Here is an 18,459-nt window from a genome sequence, read left to right as displayed (position 1 = left end):
TCAATTAACTCCCACCCAAGATGATGGTTGTTACTATCTGGGCGGTTCTTTTACCACATATTCATTAGATAAATCATCACCATCTCTTGTTATAATTTCAGGTTTCCAAGCACGAGAGCATGTGCTGTTCATTTAATCACGGGGCACAGTATTGTGGCGCGTTTCCCTGCAGGGACTCTCGCCACACCTCTGCGAGCCAGAGCGGTTATTCCTTTCCCCTACCAAGGAATCACTGGACTCAAATCCTTGTGACTGTGAAGATTTTTTCTATAAAATGTGGCAAGAGGCAGAGTTGTCGCATTATCAGAGTGGAGCCTCAAACTGTAGTCTGAAGTGAACATTGCAAGATGGCGCCGGCGTTGTTCCGTTCCGCTGCAAGGGTGGTCCGCTTGGTCCTTGCTCTCCTAGTGATGCTCACAGAGTTGGCCCAGCCTTTGATGGGCAGCTGCAGACTTCCAAGGAAGGTAGTGAATGCCTACGTCCAGGATGGGGATATTGTGCTGGGAGCTGTGATACTTGTACACTGGACGCATTCATTCCCTGTCAGTAGCTTCAAAGAGGAGCCTGAAGCAATCTCATGTGAAGGGTGAGTTCACTGTGTCAATTCAGTGTGTTTGTACGTGCAAGCTAACCTGTGCAAACACAGATTTGAGCACACATGCGAGCCATACAGTAGACACACGATTGTTATGTGGGAACTGGTCCAGAATTATTGTTTGCTCCCATATAGAGTTTAATGAACTGAGAGTGGCCATAGTTCTGAGATTGTGTGAATTATGAATAAATATACAATTTGTGAGCAGCTCCAATAGGAACTATGGCGATACTTTCAGAAATGAATAGTCTTTCCACTTTGAACGGTGCGTGAACAAACAAGCATTTGTCCAAATGCATACATTGTTCATGTAGGAACATATTTTGCTTCTAATTTTCACTAAAATTTTGAATTATATGAGACTTTGGTTCGGTAGCTAGGAAAAACCATCGCTGATTTAGTGGTTACTGCTTAGGAAAAGGTGTGGCAGCATCATTTCATTTAGGAGTAAGGAAAAAGCTGCGGGTCTTGTAGACCCTGGCGGGTGGTCGCAAGCCTACCAGGATGGCAGGGGCCCTGGCCTCAACTCACCTACCCGTGGAATACCCACGACATTCAGAGATCTATTTACCGGGCTAGGTTCTGCCTCATTGGCAAATCCACTTCCATCACAGCTAATTGCTGAGTGGGCCGCATTTTCTTTGGCCGCCTGCTCACAGGTGGGTTTCAGAGAATCGAATTAATAATGGCCCTGCTGGGAAGACATTTTTCTCCCTGGAGGTAAGGCCATTGTTTATCCATCAGAACCAGGCAGGAAAAACTAGTGTTGGTGGTAGGCAGGGCTCCTTCACTGAGAACCTGTGGTCATCTGGATCATGGACCGCAAGGTCAAGGATTTCCATTAAAGGAGAGCTGCCATCAGAAACATGGCGGGTCTCCACCTGAGAATGAGGCGAGGGAACTACGAACCTAATTGGGCGAGAGTTCACGCTCCCCCAAACTTTAATGACCCCCTTAATCTTTTCTGCAGCATTTAGAATACAATTCTCACTACTGGTAAAGACATGGTCAAAGCTAAAAATTACCTTTAAACCCACAATAATTTGAAATTCTCAGTTAACCTGATTAAAGTGTGTCTTCTATGTCCATTATTACCAAATGGCATTACAGATTAGAGATCTATTGTGTGTCCAGAGGTTAGGAGCAAGTATTCAGATGCAGAATGTTTTCCTTTACTGAAGAACAAGAACTCATCACAAGATTACACATTGGAGGTTTATCTTAAAGTTATATTTACCTAACAATGCACAAAACATTTCCTATTGTTATTCAGCTGTAGCTGGTATTATCAAAAATGCTTCTCTAAAGAGTTGAATGGCAAATTTACTTCACTTAGAAACAAATATCTTCATATGTACTCTGGAATGCAACACTGATAAAAATACTATAATGCCCTATATACCTTTCACCATGTAACACCTTTTGTCTCATAGCACTTAAAGTTACGCACTATGCCATTAATGAATTCAAATTATCAAGCATTACTTTCACCTAGAGGTCTCTTGGCACAAGAGCCTAAAACAAGAAGAGAAGAAAGAGGATGAAGACAAGAAAGGTTCAATTTCAGGTTTTTCTTGTAATGTGAAGTGGGAAGATATCAATTTAAGCTGATTAGGAAATTCATTCAGTTGCTGGAGGCTGAAACTGTAAAATATTTTCTATCAGAAAAGGTTTTTAGAGCAGATTTGATTGTGAGGATTGAAGATTGCGATTGTGTATTTATTAAGTCTGGTTCTGAGAAAATTGGAAGAAGAATCAAACAGTCATTAATGTATTAAACAGGGAGTTTTGAAACAAATCATTTTTTGGACAGGCAGCACAGGAAGCTTGGACAAAATAGGTTTTCCTGACGTGTAGCGTTAGTTTAAAGCAGTTGTTCCAGCACCCTGATTTAGAATCATCATCAAAATCCTTTATTCGATATTTAAAAAATATCATAAAAGTACAATAATACAGTTAAAAACATTACAATACAATTCATTTTATATTGACATAAAAAAAGGGGCCATTTGCATCAAAGCGTTCAAGGTAACCCTCTAGTGTGTCTCAGTCTTAATGCAACTCTAATAAAATTCGTAATACAAGCTAGCGTCAGTGGGTTCCCAACCTTTTGTAAATATAACAGAGCAACTTTTGCATGTCTGAATTTCATTTGTTTTAAAAACCTTACTAAAAAACGACGTCTGGGAACTGAATAAAAAGGGCAAAGAAGTACAAAATGAAGGGTATTCTGCGGAGACCTATTGTCGCAGCCGCAGGTACCCTTCTGCTCAACCGTGGCCGTAAAGCCAAACGGATCAGCCAAAAAGTGATGTAAAAGGTTGAGCCTAAAACGAGTAATTAAAAATCTATCTTGTGCATTGTATAGCAGGGCAAGATAGGGTTCCATGCCTTCTACAGACTTAACTAAATTGAAAGAGCGGACAGTAGACTTGCTTTCTTCTGAGGCAGCTCTACGAGCAGACTCCTTTACCAGAAAAGATCTTTTAATATTGGTTTTGTCCTCAGCAGTGATTGTTGTGGGATCAGTGAAGAGGTTCTTACAATCTAATCTAATCAGAGCACCCTTTACGTAACGCAACCATGGGATATCCATCCCCTTATCTCTACCCATACAATCACTAATTATCTGCCTACTTAGACCCGCCTCACTATTGGTCCATACTCTTAGCCAGGCCATAAGTGGTCTGACTTTAATCAGGTCCTCTATGTACACCCTTCCCAATTCAGCGTGTGTAATATAGGCTGACGTACTTTGAGGGATTTGTAAGATTTTGCTAAGGAATTTGTTTTCCTCAGTTTGAATTGGTGCGGGGTTTGCAAAGCCCCAAACTTCTGCCCCATAAATTATTTTGGGGCAACAAACTGCGCCATACAGGTTCATGACCTGTTCAGGTGACCACCTGCCCAGCCTATGTCCATAACTCATTATGGCCCCTGTAGAGGCCACTACTTTTGCACTCCTACCTTCAATTAAAAACTTAAAATTTAAAAGCCCATCAAATAAAACACCCAGATAGGAAAAGGATTTAACCTGTTCCATTATATGTGTGCCAATTTTAAAGCATACATTTTTACATGGTTTAAACCCTGCCACCAGTACATATGACTTAGCTAAATTAGCTGAAAGATTTAAACTGGCCATAAAGCTAACAAACCCGTCCAGCAAGATCTGGAGACCTCTCGGTGTTCGGGCTAAAAGTACCGCGTCGTCCGCATATAACAACACCGGTACTGCTCGTGCACCTACTCTAGGGGTATCTGCCTTTAGGTTGCATAATGCCTGTTCTAGCCCATTTATGTATAGTGAGAACAGAAACGGGGCCAGAATGCAACCCTGGCGAACCCCGCTAGTGCAAGGAAAGGGAGCTGTAGTATCACCCTCTAGGTTATAACGCACTCTAGCAGAGGTGTTCCAGTGGAGTGCTCTTAAAATAGCCACCAGACCTTCTTCTACCCCTAGTTTGATCATCAGGTTCCAGAGCTTTTCTCTATTTACGTGATCAAAAGCCGATGTTAGGTCCATAAACCCCATATAAATCGACTGATTGCTTGCAATAGTGTACTTGGCCGTTAAAAGATAAAGATTCAGACACTGGTCTGTGGTTGACTTTCCTGATCTGAAACCATATTGCAAGTCGGTTATTATATGGTGTTCCTCAGCCCAATCCAGAAGGCGGTTCAGGACAACTCTCCCCAATACTTTAGCCGTTACATCAATCAGGGAGATCGGGCGATAACACCGGGGGTCGTCCTTTTTCCCTTTTTTAAAGATTGGGACTATCGTGGCCGCAGCCCAGGATCTAGGCATGCCTGTAGAGACAGTCGTGTTTATTACTCTAGTGAGGATGGGTGCCCAAAAATCAACCTTGCTTAGGTAGAGATCCGGGGGAATACCATCCGGCCCAGGGGCCTTATTCTGTGTCAACCCTTTGATCCCCACTGCCAGTTCATCTACCGAGAATTCTACATTTGTCACCCATGGGCATATTACCTCACCCCCTCCCGGCTGCTCGTCTGCATGATTATATAAAACTTTAAAGTGGTCAAGCCATTGTTCAGGGAGAATGATAGTGCCGATTGCCGGTGCAAACGCATCCTGGAAACAGGGGTTATTAATTATTTCCCAAAATGCCCTAGAATCTTTTCTATCAGCAGCCTCCCTTAAGTTTACCCATGTCTGTGATTGAAGAACCAACTTCCTTGACTTAATGGCCTTTTTATAAGCTATCCGGCATTGTGCAATGCGCCCCTTATCTCTAGGAACCCTTTTTAAGCTTACTTTTAATTCATTGTGGGCCCTAGAGCAATCTCTATTTATCCATCTGGGGGAGCATTTCATCGGCCCAGGCGCGGGTGATTTTAATAATCCATCGATGAGGTGTGCCATTGCCTCAAACGCCTTAACCACCATAGGTCCCTCAAAAGATGGGTCTAAACAAACCCCAATCAATTCCTTACCGTCCTCCATTAAGGATCTATAGAAGGCGTCCCCATCCACCCTAGTCCATCTGAACCTTCTCCCCTGGTCCGTGGCCCTCAATGTACTGTTAGCATTAACGTTTTCATTACTTTTACAGGGGGCCCAATTCTTAATCCGTAGGACTAAAGGGTTATGGTCGCTAAATATGCTCCATTCCATGCTAGCCTTATCTAGCCAATTCACAAAGGGGATAGAGACTGCTATATAATCTATAATGGAGCAGAACCCTCTTCCCTTGAATGTTGGTATGATTTTGTGACCAACTTTAGGCCCCATCAGATCTATTGTGTGCCTGAGTGCATGGTTGTTCAGAACCCTTTCTAGCTCCAATCCCTCAGGGGTATGCTCAAGATGTGGGCCTTTTTCCACTGTTCAACCAGTCCAGGCCCCATCTGTCCATCTTAAGTTGGGGCAGAGGTGGCAGTTTAGATCCCCCCGCTAGGATCACATATGGGGCTACTACTCTCTTTCTCGATGCTAGCTCATCATTTAATAAAATATCCAAATTATGAATTATTGAACCATTCCCTTTACCTGAGACAGCATTGTATAAATTGATCAGAACAATATTCATCTTCCTAGATTCGAATCCAATAGCTTGTATATTAACAGAATTCCATTGCAAGTCGACCCAGGCACCTTCAAGCTGTAGATCCACATATGTAATTAACCCTCCCATTGGTCTTCCCGGTGCCGATTTCCTTGCAGGCACAGAAAAACACTTAAACCCTTCAAGATGAAAAGGGTTGTGGTCCACTACCCAGGTTTCCTGTAGGCAAATTACGCGAAATTTGCCCATGTACTGCCTCCACTCCAGGTTATGGAATTTGGAGGCCAGCCCCGCGATGTTCCAGGAGATCATTTCTATACCCCCTATCCCTTCCCGCTCTGAGGGATCCATATGAATGATCGGCGCGAGGTCCTTAGGGTCACCTGCCTTATTCCTTACCAATGTAAAATGAGTTACCGTGCTATTATTGTCCCGGGGTCTCTCCCCAACCAAATAACCATGACCTATATCACCCCCAATTGGGTAAACTTGAGCGCTGCCCATGGGGGGGGATCTGGCAAGGGACATTTCCTGCACGGAATCCACTAATCTATCTAGGATAGTTATATCTTGGATAGCCTCTATCTCTGGCTGTTTAAGGGCTATGTTGACCTTGTTCTGAATGAGGGTATCCTCTAATTTTTCCATTCCTTGCGCTTTATCCACCACTACGTGATTGTGGGCAACATTAGCCGCCATCTGGCCCCTCATGTTATTTATGTCAGTCACAGTCTTCCAGGCAAGATAGTGCATCATATCTGTTACTCAAGTGTATCCTCCCTCCAATACCACTCACTTTTTGCCGATCAGAGTGCTGTATGCCCCCCCTCTCAGTGTTCCCATTTACGTAAAAGTCAGATAGGGGAAGGGGATGAATTGCGGTAGCTTTATCATCATGGAACCAATCACAAATGTAATCCACCACCCTCCGGTCCCTAAAATTTATAACAATGCAATCACCTTCTCCTACTTTTTGTTTATACCCCACCCATCCTACTCTTCTTGATAAAAGAATTTCCGCGGAAACATGAGTTGGTAATGGGCGATTCCTATTGAGCCAATGGATACATTTATTTCTTAGCTCCTGGTGTGATTCCCTCCTGCCCTGACCTAATGGAGGGACCCCCACCAAAACCACTAAATATGGTGCCGATTCTGGGGGAAGCTGAATATGTGGTGGAGTGACTTCTTTGTCGCCCTTTCCATTTATATATAGTGCTTCCTTTTGTGATTCCAGAGTAGCAAGCTTTCTATATGACCTAGAACTATTTTCTTCAACAGGGTCACTCCCTGAAGGATTGCTAGTACACGAGGCAGAGCTATTATCCCGGGGATGTGTCAAATTACCAGGTGCCAGACTTTTATTGAGCAATGTAAGCTGCTTTCCTACTGGTGAGGGCTTCTCTATTGTGTTTGTGATATTGGGACCCTTACCACCTTTCCCAGACTCTATTTGACTACTGCCTAGGCTAGTAACAGAATCTTTTTCCTTGCCCCGTGATGAGGCTAACTGTAGTTCAAGGCAAGTCAGTCTAGAGTCTATTGAATCCAAACGTGTCGTGATTGAGACCCAAGATTTTTTGATCAAACATTCCATCTTAATCCAAAAGGAAGGGTCCAACTCGCTCACATTCCTTCCCCCAGTAGAATTGCAGGTATCCCCATTCTCGTCCGAAGTGCAAACATTTCCAGGATTTTGTAGTGACCCTTGAGATGGCGATTTATCAGGTCTCCGGGGTTCACTGGGTTTCGACTTCTTTCCCACAGTCTGAGATTTATTAATTTGGCGGGACCGTTTCGATAGAGGTGCGTGATCCGGCCTGGATAATTTGGCTTTTGCCCTAGTGTTTGGGCGAGTCTTAATACCCGAGGAACACACGTCCTCAGGTCCAACAGGCATCACAACATCCATAGATTTATCTGTCACACACGGGTTATGAAGGGACTCAATAGTCAGTGGGCCTGGTGTATCCGGAAGCCCCCTCATCCCCTCATCTAAAGAACCCAAGGAAATTATTGAGTCTTGGGTCTTAGTCCGACAGGACTCTGGGGACTGGGCTTCAGCTAACAATCCCATCGAGGATCTTTTATTGAAAGCAATGTCAAGGGATAACCTTTTTTCCGTTAGTTCAATGTCCTTGGCAAGTACAGAGGATACTCTTACTAAGAAATTGTCCAGAGTGCCCATAAGTGCTCAACCTGTAAGCCTTTTTTCATCCATAATATTTTCATTGCTAACCACTGGGACGGCAGCCATTACGGCAACAGGTAATGGATAATATCCTCCCCGCACCTGGCTCTCAATCAATTGTCACACTTAGTGATATAATGGTCTACTTCACTGACCTTCAAAATGGAAATAGTTTTTGCGGCTGACAGAGGGTAGGCCCGTCCCGGCCTCGTCTGGTCTCGAACGGGCTCAAACGGGCCCGCCCTTGGCCCGGTCTTCGCCCGCGCGCGTCCCGCGATGCGGGGGGTGGAGCAGTTTTTGTAGCGCCTTCGGGCGCGAGATGCTGTGGTCCCCTTCCTGTGGCAAGGGAGCCTGGGAAATGTAGTGTAGTATACTGCTCCCCCCGCGCTCCAATCGCCGATGTCCCGATGCGATGGCGGGGGGGAGAGACGACCCAGACCAGCAAGGCAGTGGCGAGGACACAGCTACCCCAGAGTAACCAGGCAGTAAGCAGGTGAGCGTGGCAGATGTGTGTGGTTCTCTAACACACCAGAAAGTTCAAACGGCCCCCGCTCTGCCGGGGGTGGAGCAGTTTTTGTAGCGCCTTCGGGCGCGAGATGCTGTGGTCCGCTTCCTGTGGCAAGGGAGCCTGGGAAATGTAGTGTAGTATACTGCTCCCCCCGCGCTCCAATCGCCGATGTCCCGATGCGATGGCGATGGCGGGGGGGAGAGACGACCCAGACCAGCAAGGCAGTGGCGAGGACACAGCGACCCCAGAGTAACCAGGCAGTAAGCAGGTGAGCGTGGCAGATGCGTGTGGTTCTCTAACGCACCAGAAAGTTCAAAATATTTTTCCCTGTAACACCTCCTGTGTTATATCAAAAGAGAAACTACAAGTCCCAGAATGCAGAGAACTTTTATGAAGAAAAAAAAAACAGGGGTCGCTCAAGGTGTGGGGTGTGGGAGTCGGTGCAGAGTGACCCAGATATCCCAGGCCCACTCCTGCCAGCCCTCTTCCGACCTAGAATCTCTGCAAACCCCACACTCTCTCTGCTTTCCCACTCGGCAATCATTTGAAGTCTGAGCAAGTGCTGTTTGGAGATGCCAAGATAAAGAGAATTACAGCACTTAAGCTGATAATCTATAGTTGCTGCATCTACTGATTTTCCTACATCAAGGGGTCACCGCCTTCGATGATATAAGGACAGCCAGGGAGATCTGAATGTCCATTCTTCATTTATAAATCTAACTTCAATCCAAGACTCTTTACACGAGGTTAAGGCACTGGCCGGTGGTCTTGAGTGGGAGGATAGGGGATGGAGAACGAGAAAAATGGATCTTTGCCTACCAGTAAGATCTTGGCTTTGTCCGTATTTATTTTGGACCCATTTGTGTCCATCCAGAGTTTCATGTAGCTCAGACAATCTGGAAGAAGATTTACAAGGACGAAATTAAACTGGGGGTCATCAGCATAAGAGTATAAGGAACATCCATCATTCCTCATTATTCAGACACGAGGTCCGACAATGATGTTGAACGGGTGATGTGAAAGCGCCCGTGGGTATGCCAACATGTAGTGAGGAAGAAGGGGACAGAAACGTATTTAGCATTACTCTTCGGGCCTGGTTTGAACGAAAGGTTTCAAACCATGCTAAGGCATGGACATTACATAGTCATTCAGAGCAAGATTAGAGGTGTGTCGTTTAATGGTAGCAAATGTCACCCTGCTGTCATCTAATCTTACTCTGGGTGAATAAGCAAGGTAAATGCCTTAGCATGATTAAGGGTTTATCGCGATCCCGCATTCAGACAGTCCAGCACGTAGGGGGTTCTGATGATGTGTGTTGAAGTCCGTTGACATCTAAAAGAATCAGGATACTGGTGGAAAAGTGTTTCAGAAACCATTAAAAGGTCACCCAGAACAGCAATTAGTGTTGACTGTACTTCTATGAGAAGTCACCCAGAAGTGAATTAATTTCTCGGTGCGTGCACAGCTGTTTGGCCACTTAATTTTCTAGAATTTTAGCAACAGCAGAAAGCAAAATCATAGGATGATATATAACTTACGGTCAAGATTAGAGTTTTTTAAGCAAAGGCTCAAGAATGCCTAGCTTCAGTCAGAGGGAACAACGCTAGATGTAATGAAAGGCCAATGACATTGTGGACCACTCCAGTGAGCTCAGGGATGTCTGGATTCTGTTACTATAGATCGGAAACAGAGGACAGACACATTTGCAGGCTTTTATGTACTGGAAAAGAGCATCCAAAGAGGGACAATTAAGTTGCTCAGGGTAAGAAGGGGAGGTGATAAAAGGATCAGAGATGGTTGGCTCAGTGGAGCAGAAGGATGTGGATCCTAAACCCAATGCCATGTAGAAGGAGCAGGGACCCATTGTGTAGATTACAACTATGATTTCAATGTATTTGTAGTCCAAAGAACCAAGATAATTGATTACAGAAAGACTGGAAGATGATCTACTGGGCAATAGGATTGAGTATGTCAGATAAGTCTTTACTAATTTAAAACATTTCCTTGTCTTTGTTTACTTCATTTAGGAGTTTATAAATTGAGAGTTTGGGTTTATAAAGAGGTTTTAGCACAGAGTAGTGAATATGCCACTTATATTTCGCCTGTCTTTCTGGTTTTAGAGTCCATAGGGGCACATGCATCATTGTTTTTTGCGGTCGCAAAGGGGCAGATTCTGCGAATCTGCCCCTTTGCGACCCCAATTTTTGCATTTGGGATGCATCATCCCAAATGCAAAAATCGCTATTTAAGTAATCACAAAATTTGCGATTACTTAAATTGCTATTACATTGAAGGAATCGCAAATTGAGATTCCCTAAATGGAATGCAACAACAAAAAATTGCGATTTCGCTTTTAAGAAACGCAAATTACCATCAATTTAAAAGTTGATGGTAATTTGCGAAAACTTTGAAAAATGCACAAAAGTGCATTTTTCAAAGTTCTATGTTGCACACAAACATGCCCTTGGGCAGGTGTGTGTGCAACATGTTTATATTTGCACTTTCAGGGGTGCATCAAAGTGTCCTTTTGGCACCCTTGAAATTGCATGCGCCATTTGCGAGTGCCTATTTGGTACTCGCAAATTGCGCATGCAATTTCCATTGATTCCTATGGGCCTTTGGCCCATAGGAATAAATGGAAAGCCATTCCTTAATTTTGATCCGCAATTTGCGAGTCGCAAATAAGGAATGTGTAGGATTCGCAAATATTTTTGCGATTCCTAAATGCATAGCATTTTGCAATTCCCAAATAGCGAATCGGTAAAATTCGCTATTTGGGAATCGCAAAATGCGGGCTTGATGCATGTGCCCCATAGACTTCCAGTGAACTAATTCTAGAAAGTCATAGAGGAGTAATGGTTTCTGCAATTACAGTGACCACGTTTTGATCTTTGACGTAACTAAAAATGGAGATTATAATTTCCGGAGGTGACGATCTTTTTCGTTCCATTATCTGTTTATCCTAGGAGGGTCATACATAGGTTTCTCTCTCAAACTGTTATATAAATCAAATGTTGTCACAAAATGATCAGTTCGAACCTGAGGAGAAATTTCAAGTGAATGAGTAATATCAGGCGATGCCCTCACAGCACCTAAAATGCGCCTCCCTACACGGGTATGGCGTTAATCAGCTGGGTGAGAATGCTATCGGTAATCTTTGATGTTCTCAAAGTGGAAGTTAAAAAGGTCAGGTGTAAAACATATTTTTGCAAAGTGGTAAAGGCTGTAACTACCAGTGCAAAAAATTGTGGAAGAAAACTAGGAGAGGAAGAGGGAGGACGATAAACTAGCGTTACCGCAATGGATTATTTACAATCTGTGCCCATAACAGATGTGGAGAGAATTTCAGAATCAGCAGTACTGAGATTATCAATGTGATGCTCATTGGATAGTTTTGTGGCCGGTATCGGAGACAGAGGTGCCCAAGTTAAGCATTGTTAGTGTGGTGGATAGAGGAAATTCGTCAGCGAGGTCTTTGCTGTGGTTGGCGGGGGCGGGGGGGTGCTATAGAGCAGGTATGAAAGATGAGAGAGAAGGGACAGGCGGATTTATGGACGATGACTTAGGTGCTGTCAGATTTGTGTACCTTTTTAAGGTCTCGCCTGGCGAATGCTGCGTGAAGCGCATTCGCCAGCGAGATCTATTGTTGCTGACTTGCCTCGGAAGTGGGACAGGAGATGGGCACGCGCAGGCTTTTGGCGGATTGGAGCCTGTGTACGTGCTTACAGCCACGCGGCGTGCACATCTCATGTCCCCCTTCCGTCCTCGCAAGCTAGCCTACAGTTTCACTTTCACATATATATTTTTTTAAACCTCGCCCCATCGTTGGAGCGGCCCGCAACGGCGGGTCCGCTCAGGAAATAAATATTGACACTGTGCCTTCATCGGCACAACCACTGTACAAATGGACAATCCCCTACTCACCCGGTCTGCGGGGGGGAATCCTCCTGGAAAGCGGCTGGCTGCGGCGCGCTTCCGAAGCACTCCAGCTCCACTACTGCCAGCACGACACGGGGCTCTCTCCTTAGGCATGGGAGCCCGCACTGCTATCTGCCGCTCTTCACCCGGGCCCTCCTGGGACCCGGGACTTCAGGTCCCGCACCTCCTCTCTGGCGCCGGGGCTTCCTCTTCACCACGGGAGCCCCGAAAGGGGACAGGCGCTGCCTGCACCGGCCGCACGCGCCGCCACTGGGCACGCAAAAGTTCCAGGTATCACGCATGCGCGGCCAGCCCTCGCCCTCCCAGGTCTCCTCTGCCCTCGAGACTACTCACTACCTGGAATAAATGATATCCCTGCGTTTGAATAGCGTGCAGGGTTTTAGCAGTGGTAGAACTGTCTGGCAGTGCTGAAGTGCTGGAAAGTGCCATACATCAAAACGTGAATAAACGTTGCACCGTCCAGTGAACCAAGAAGAGAGTGGAACCTGGCCACCATTTAATGAAACTGGAAGATACCTTATTTAATAGTCAGCTCAGTCACATTAAAATGTAGATTCCTTTGCATATGTGATGGTTTGTTTCACATTTAAACTTTGTCTCCCTTGCTCTCTAATTCAGCCCATTTGCATTCCTCTTTGTGTCTGATGCAAATAGGCGAGTAATAAGCAGACATCTAGCAGAGCATGTTTGACGTTGGATGCTACATGGTGCTGTGGGCAATAATCTCGCCTCATTTTGTTCACATCACATTTGGGATCACATTAGAGTTTCTAATTCAGAAGAGTTCATAGGTGCTTTACATTTGTTGTTGCTGTGATTGTCTTGAAATATATCATCCATGCACAACAAAAATCTCATTTAAATTGTGAATTTATTTGTTGGATTTGCAATGCGCATAGCTGCCCCAGCAATGGGGCGTCCCAGCGCGAACAGAGACACCAGAGGGTGGAAAGCCAAAAGCCGTTATGCACCAGAGGAGTAAAGCCAGGTCTTAATCGCTTTACGGAAAGTCAGATGAGTCTGGATCTCTCTAATTGAAATCGGAAGCCGGTTCCATAGTTGCGCCGCAAGACAACTAAATGAGCGGCCCCCAGCTTTCGCTCTCCCAACCCAAGATCTGATTGGCCAATCTAAGGGGCCGCCGAGGCATGTAAGGTTGAAGCAGCTTAGCCAAACCCAAGGGGGCCTGTTGAGTGAGAATCTTATGGGAAACGCAAAGAGTTTTAAATTGAATTCGTTTCTCAACAGGCAACCAGTGTAATTTGGGTAGGACATGAGAGACCGAAACAGATCTCGGGAGTGCTACCAGAATGCGTGCTGCGGCATTCTGGGTCCTCTGCTGGCGCTGGACACAGGATTTGTTTGCCCCAAGATACAGTGAATTTCCATAATCCAGTCTGGATAGTATTGTCGCCTGGATGATGGTCTGACGCACTCTAGGTGGAAAGAAGCCTAATATCGGCTTCAGACTGCGCAGTAGGCCAAAACAGGTCCCAGCCACAGTTTTAGCTTGAGTATCAAACGTGAGCCTACTATCAATCCAGACCCCAAGGTTCTTAACGGCCTCTTTTGGCACCGGGCCGGTTTAAGACTGTCTGGCCAGCACTGTTCAGACCACAGGTCTCGGTCTTTTGCAAATAGCAACACCTCAGATTTACTGGCGTTTAGTTGCAGGCAGTTGTTAGCCATCCAGTCTCCCACCTCTACCAGATCTTCCTTAAACCTGCCTAGATTGGCGTTGTTCTTTTTAGAGTATGCGATCACCAATTGGGTGTCATCAGCGTATGACACCATTGACAACCCTCTCTTCCGAGCCACCTGGGCCAGAGGTTGCATATAGATATTGAATAGAAGGGTGCTCAGGATAGAGCCTTGGGGCACTCCCTGTTGTAAGGCACACCTCTGAGATTGAAATGGCGGCATCCAGATCTGGAAAGATTAGATACTAAATTAAAATACCTTGTTAATGACCTTCATTAAAAGAGTGGGAGAGGCAGCAGCCACTCCATCAGAGAGCCTAGACATAAAACATTGCTGTGCGGGTTTATTATTGAATGACTCTGGTCTCCGACACCATTTTGTTTTTTCATTGGATTAAATAATTCCCAGAAACATCAATAGTTTAAAAGATTAACATTGCTATTGTTTTATTTGTTTGAGCACTTTGCAAATAAAAAAAATGCATCTCTCTCGTTGATGATGGCTATTTACCTACTTTTGTGAGTAAACTTATTAACATGCGGTGAAATAGTTGTTTATTTGTATGGTCTCTTTCATGCTCTTTCTCCATCACTGCCCTTAAAGAGGGGGTCATTCCCAGCATCCTGTCGGTGTGACCAGGGTGATAGTAGTTTTTTACTGGAGAGCACAGTGACCACCTGGCTACTTTCATAGTCCCTATCTTGTCCCCAACTTTTCCATCTCCTGCTCCATCTTTGCATCTCTCCATCTCCACAGCCTCTCCCCCCTTGCACTTTAATATGATCATGTGGTGGCATACCACACTACACGAGTATGACTGTTCACGGCTAAGTAGCAGAGATCTAACCGCAGTTAGGATTTTTGGAATCATTATACTCACCAACCTGGAAGCAAGGTGAAACAACAAATGTGACTGGACAGGACATGGCCAAGAAAAACAAACCATACTGCATACTGAACAACCCTTATGGACAATCTGTCCCAGTCACTATAGTTGACATAATTATATCTGATCATGTAGTAATAAAGTAACAAGCATTTGCAACGCAATAGGTCTCGTATTATAAAAGTGTGAGCAGTTGGCATTGCTAATGATAATGCAACACTAGCTATTGGCATTGTAAATGATGCCATTTATGTGTTTTTTATAAAATAGATAAAAAAGGCATTGTCATGAACAATGACAATAGCTGAAACTTTTGCAAATGCGAGACCTATTGAAAATGCTTGTTATGACTCTGCAGCCTTCTTGTGCCAGTTCTTCGAATATGAACAATGATCTGCTGTTGGAGAGGTTTAAATTGATGAAATAGGCACCCAGATTATCCATTACATGGTGTCTGTGCTGAATGTAATCCATGCTCAGAAGCAGGACAGTTGTTGATGATTGTGAGATCACTTACAGAATTAATGTTTTTTTTCTTAAAAAATTCCATTATTCGTCTTTACAAGTATCAATAATGGAAGAAAATTGGCCAATTTTTAAATTTCACCCAAATTATATTGTCTGACATTAATCTTGCCACTGACATTTCTGAATAAATTAACATGATCTTGAATACCTCAGTCATCTTTAAAAAATAAGTTATGTTAACCCCTTCCCTGCTCATGACGGAACCACTCCGTCATGAGCCACGGTCGCGCTGTGCTCAGGACGGAGTGGTTCCGTCATGCTGCGGCCGTTGGCGGCCGCTCCGCCCACGCGGCGCTGTTTCCCCGCCTGTGCGGGCATGCAGCGTAAGTGGGCGGCGCCGTGACGGAACCACTCCGTCATGAGCACAGCTCAACCGTGACTCATGACGGAGTGGCTCCGTCATGAGCACAGCGCCAACGCGCTGCCCCCAAACCCCCCCCAGCGCTGCGGCGGAATTCCTGCCGCAGCCAAGGGGTTAAAGGGACAATGCTCAGTGTCTGTTTCTGGAATTGCTGTTGCCATAACACTTATATTAAAAAAAAGATCAGTGTTCAACACTGCGTTATCTAAATTTCAAATTAAATGTTAGTATGATACAATATCTTTTTAAAGGGTAAACTGTTTCTTTCTAATTATTTTAACATGTTGGAGCATCTTGGCATACGTGGTAAGAATGTATTGAACTTATTTACCCGCATATTTGTCAACATTAATTTGAATCTATTTGCTTTTAGCGCAGTCTTTTGAAACCCTGAATAAGAGATATTATTGAGGTAGCATCAGACAAGGTGGATGGGCAGCCTCCTTTCTTTCTCAAGGAGATGGAACAGGAGGCAAGAACCTTGTCAAGCAAATGAAGGAGACATTAAATAATTGAACAACTGATATAAAAGTAAAAACAGACCAGACAGTCCCTTAAAACGTTCACCGATTAGATAAAGGCCCAAATCATTAAGTGTGCTGTTGTAATATTTTATGTGGTTTGTTGTTTTGCCATTTTTTGTGTGGAGGGGTGCATAAAACTGTAAATAAATGGTCATCAGGAATGCGTTCCTTGGAAAAGTACTGATGCTAATTGTGTCCTCTTGTCTGTGTGCTTTAGATTTCAGGTGAGGTCGTACAGGGAGGTGCTGGTGGCGGTGTTTGCTGTAGAGGAGATCAACCACAACCCCACTTTATTACCGAACATAACCCTGGGTTTCCAGATACACGACTCTTGCCAATCAGACGCCATTGCAGTCGCCAGCACGTTGTCTCTCTTATCTGGAGTAAAAGAGCTGCTGCCAAACTTCCATTGCCAGTCCACGCCGATAATAACAGGGGCGGTGGGTGAAGTCTATGATCTGACCATAAGACTCATTGCCGACATACTGGGAGTGTACAGGGTCCCACAGGTAAAACCAGTGCTGCGGAGTATGACATCAGTGAAAGTGATGGGTGAGCAGAGCCGCAAATGGGGAAAAAATCACTCCCAGGTCCCTAAATTGTGTGTTATATCGTGGCAGCAGTAAGGGGGTGGAGACACATGTAGAAATGTCAGGATGAGGCTCGAAGTCTGATAGCCAATTTATTAAAAAAAATTACACTTGCCCTCCAAAAAATTGCACCAAGGACAAACATGATAGTAAATCACTGTGGATTACTTATTAGGTCCCACACAACAGCATTTTGTGTATAATAGAGGTCAGGGCTTTAAGTGGGCCGGGTCTCACCGGTGCTGAGCACCGGCAGTTTTTTAAAGGAGGCCCCGAAACGGGTCTCTACTGGGCTCTGTTTTGTGCCCTGGCACAGGCGGTCCGTTTTTTTCCGGACTTTAGTGACACCAGGGACATCGATGTACACTGCTCACTTCTCACTCGTGGAAAAGTTACGCATGACGTCATGCCAGGTGAGCGTTGTAGGGGAATGGAAATCCTTTAAAGAGAGTCATTTTCTCCCTGGAATTCCCTCTTTTTGAAACTCAGGAGCAGCAATATTGTCGTTGTGTCACGAGGGCTTCAAGTGGAAGCTTTTTCAATATTATATACAAGCCATAGTTGCTGCTTATTTATCTTATGCAACTAACAACTATTGACAAAGCCAATAGTCCTGCCTTGTATTTATGATGTTACTGGTAGTACCATATATCTGGATGGGATGAGAGAAACAGCAAAATACAAGTCGGGCGGCACACTATGCTAAGCACGGATTTTTAGTTTACGTATTTTTAAGCCACGCCCTTAACTGCATTGGTCACGCCCCTTTGATAGATCCCCCCCAGTTTTTAAATCCCACTTAAAGCCCTGATACAGAGGTTTAATGGATGTGCTGCAAAGCACATTGTGGAACACGCAGGTCACAGGTGTGCATTTTATGTAGATAGTTCATTGGGTTTCTACGTGTACCGCAGAGATACTTGTGTTATCCACTGGCCACAATTTATAATTCTATGTAGTATAGCAATAAAATGTTAAAAATATATTAAGGCTATCGATAGAAACGTAAAAAATAAACCCATCGCACCGGGAGCATTAACTGATGCCTGCAGGATGAACACAGCTCTTCTCCGCTGCCCACAAGCCATGCATGGCTAAGCCTCAGAACGTCTACAGGGGTATGAAGCTAAAACAAACCTCGGCTGAAGTGATAAACACCCACGGAGGATGTGTCCTTGTAAAGGTAACAGGTGCTCGTGCAAAGCGCTCTACTAGTTCATATAAAACTGCAACGAAAAAAGTCACCTAATCTTCTTGCCGGGCCTGCATAAAACAACCACCAGGCAGAAACCACAGGGGAAACAGTGACGTGTTCCATGGTAATGTAGAGGCCGGGTGGCTCAATTCAGTGTAAAGCACCAAACGCTGTAAAATTGCATAGGGGCCCAGGTTCAAGTCTGAGCATCGGCTCAACATCCCGTGATTTGGGAAAATCACCTAATCGTACCTTCTGCTTCAGCAAAGAAAATAAACAAACAAAAAACATGACTGTAACTGGACCTCATGTTAAGCGCAGCAATACCTTCGGGTCGAGTTCCCGCTAGAGAGGTAAGAAGCACCAGGGAAGGGGGAGGGTGGTACATTAATCATAGCTTGAGCAAAC

The 18,459-nt window shown here is 44.7% G+C and overlaps 1 protein-coding gene across 1 annotated transcript in view; it reads left to right on the top strand.

Moving 5' to 3' along the window:
* Positions 1-347: 347 nt before the first annotated feature.
* Positions 348-18,459, top strand: part of LOC146806109 (extracellular calcium-sensing receptor-like) — a 161,232-nt gene continuing 143,120 nt past the window's right edge. Inside the window, exons 1-2 of the mRNA XM_085623860.1 lie at positions 348-586; positions 16,484-16,775. Of these exons, the coding sequence (XP_085479986.1) occupies positions 348-586; positions 16,484-16,775 (531 nt within the window). The remainder of the gene's footprint in view (positions 587-16,483; positions 16,776-18,459) is intronic.

The sequence above is a fragment of the Triturus cristatus genome, chromosome 8, assembly GCF_964204655.1.
Source record: "Triturus cristatus chromosome 8, aTriCri1.1, whole genome shotgun sequence".
NCBI lineage: Eukaryota > Metazoa > Chordata > Amphibia > Caudata > Salamandridae > Triturus > Triturus cristatus.
Note: the sequence above shows the minus strand (reverse complement) of the source record. Positions and strands in the feature narration are given on the sequence as shown.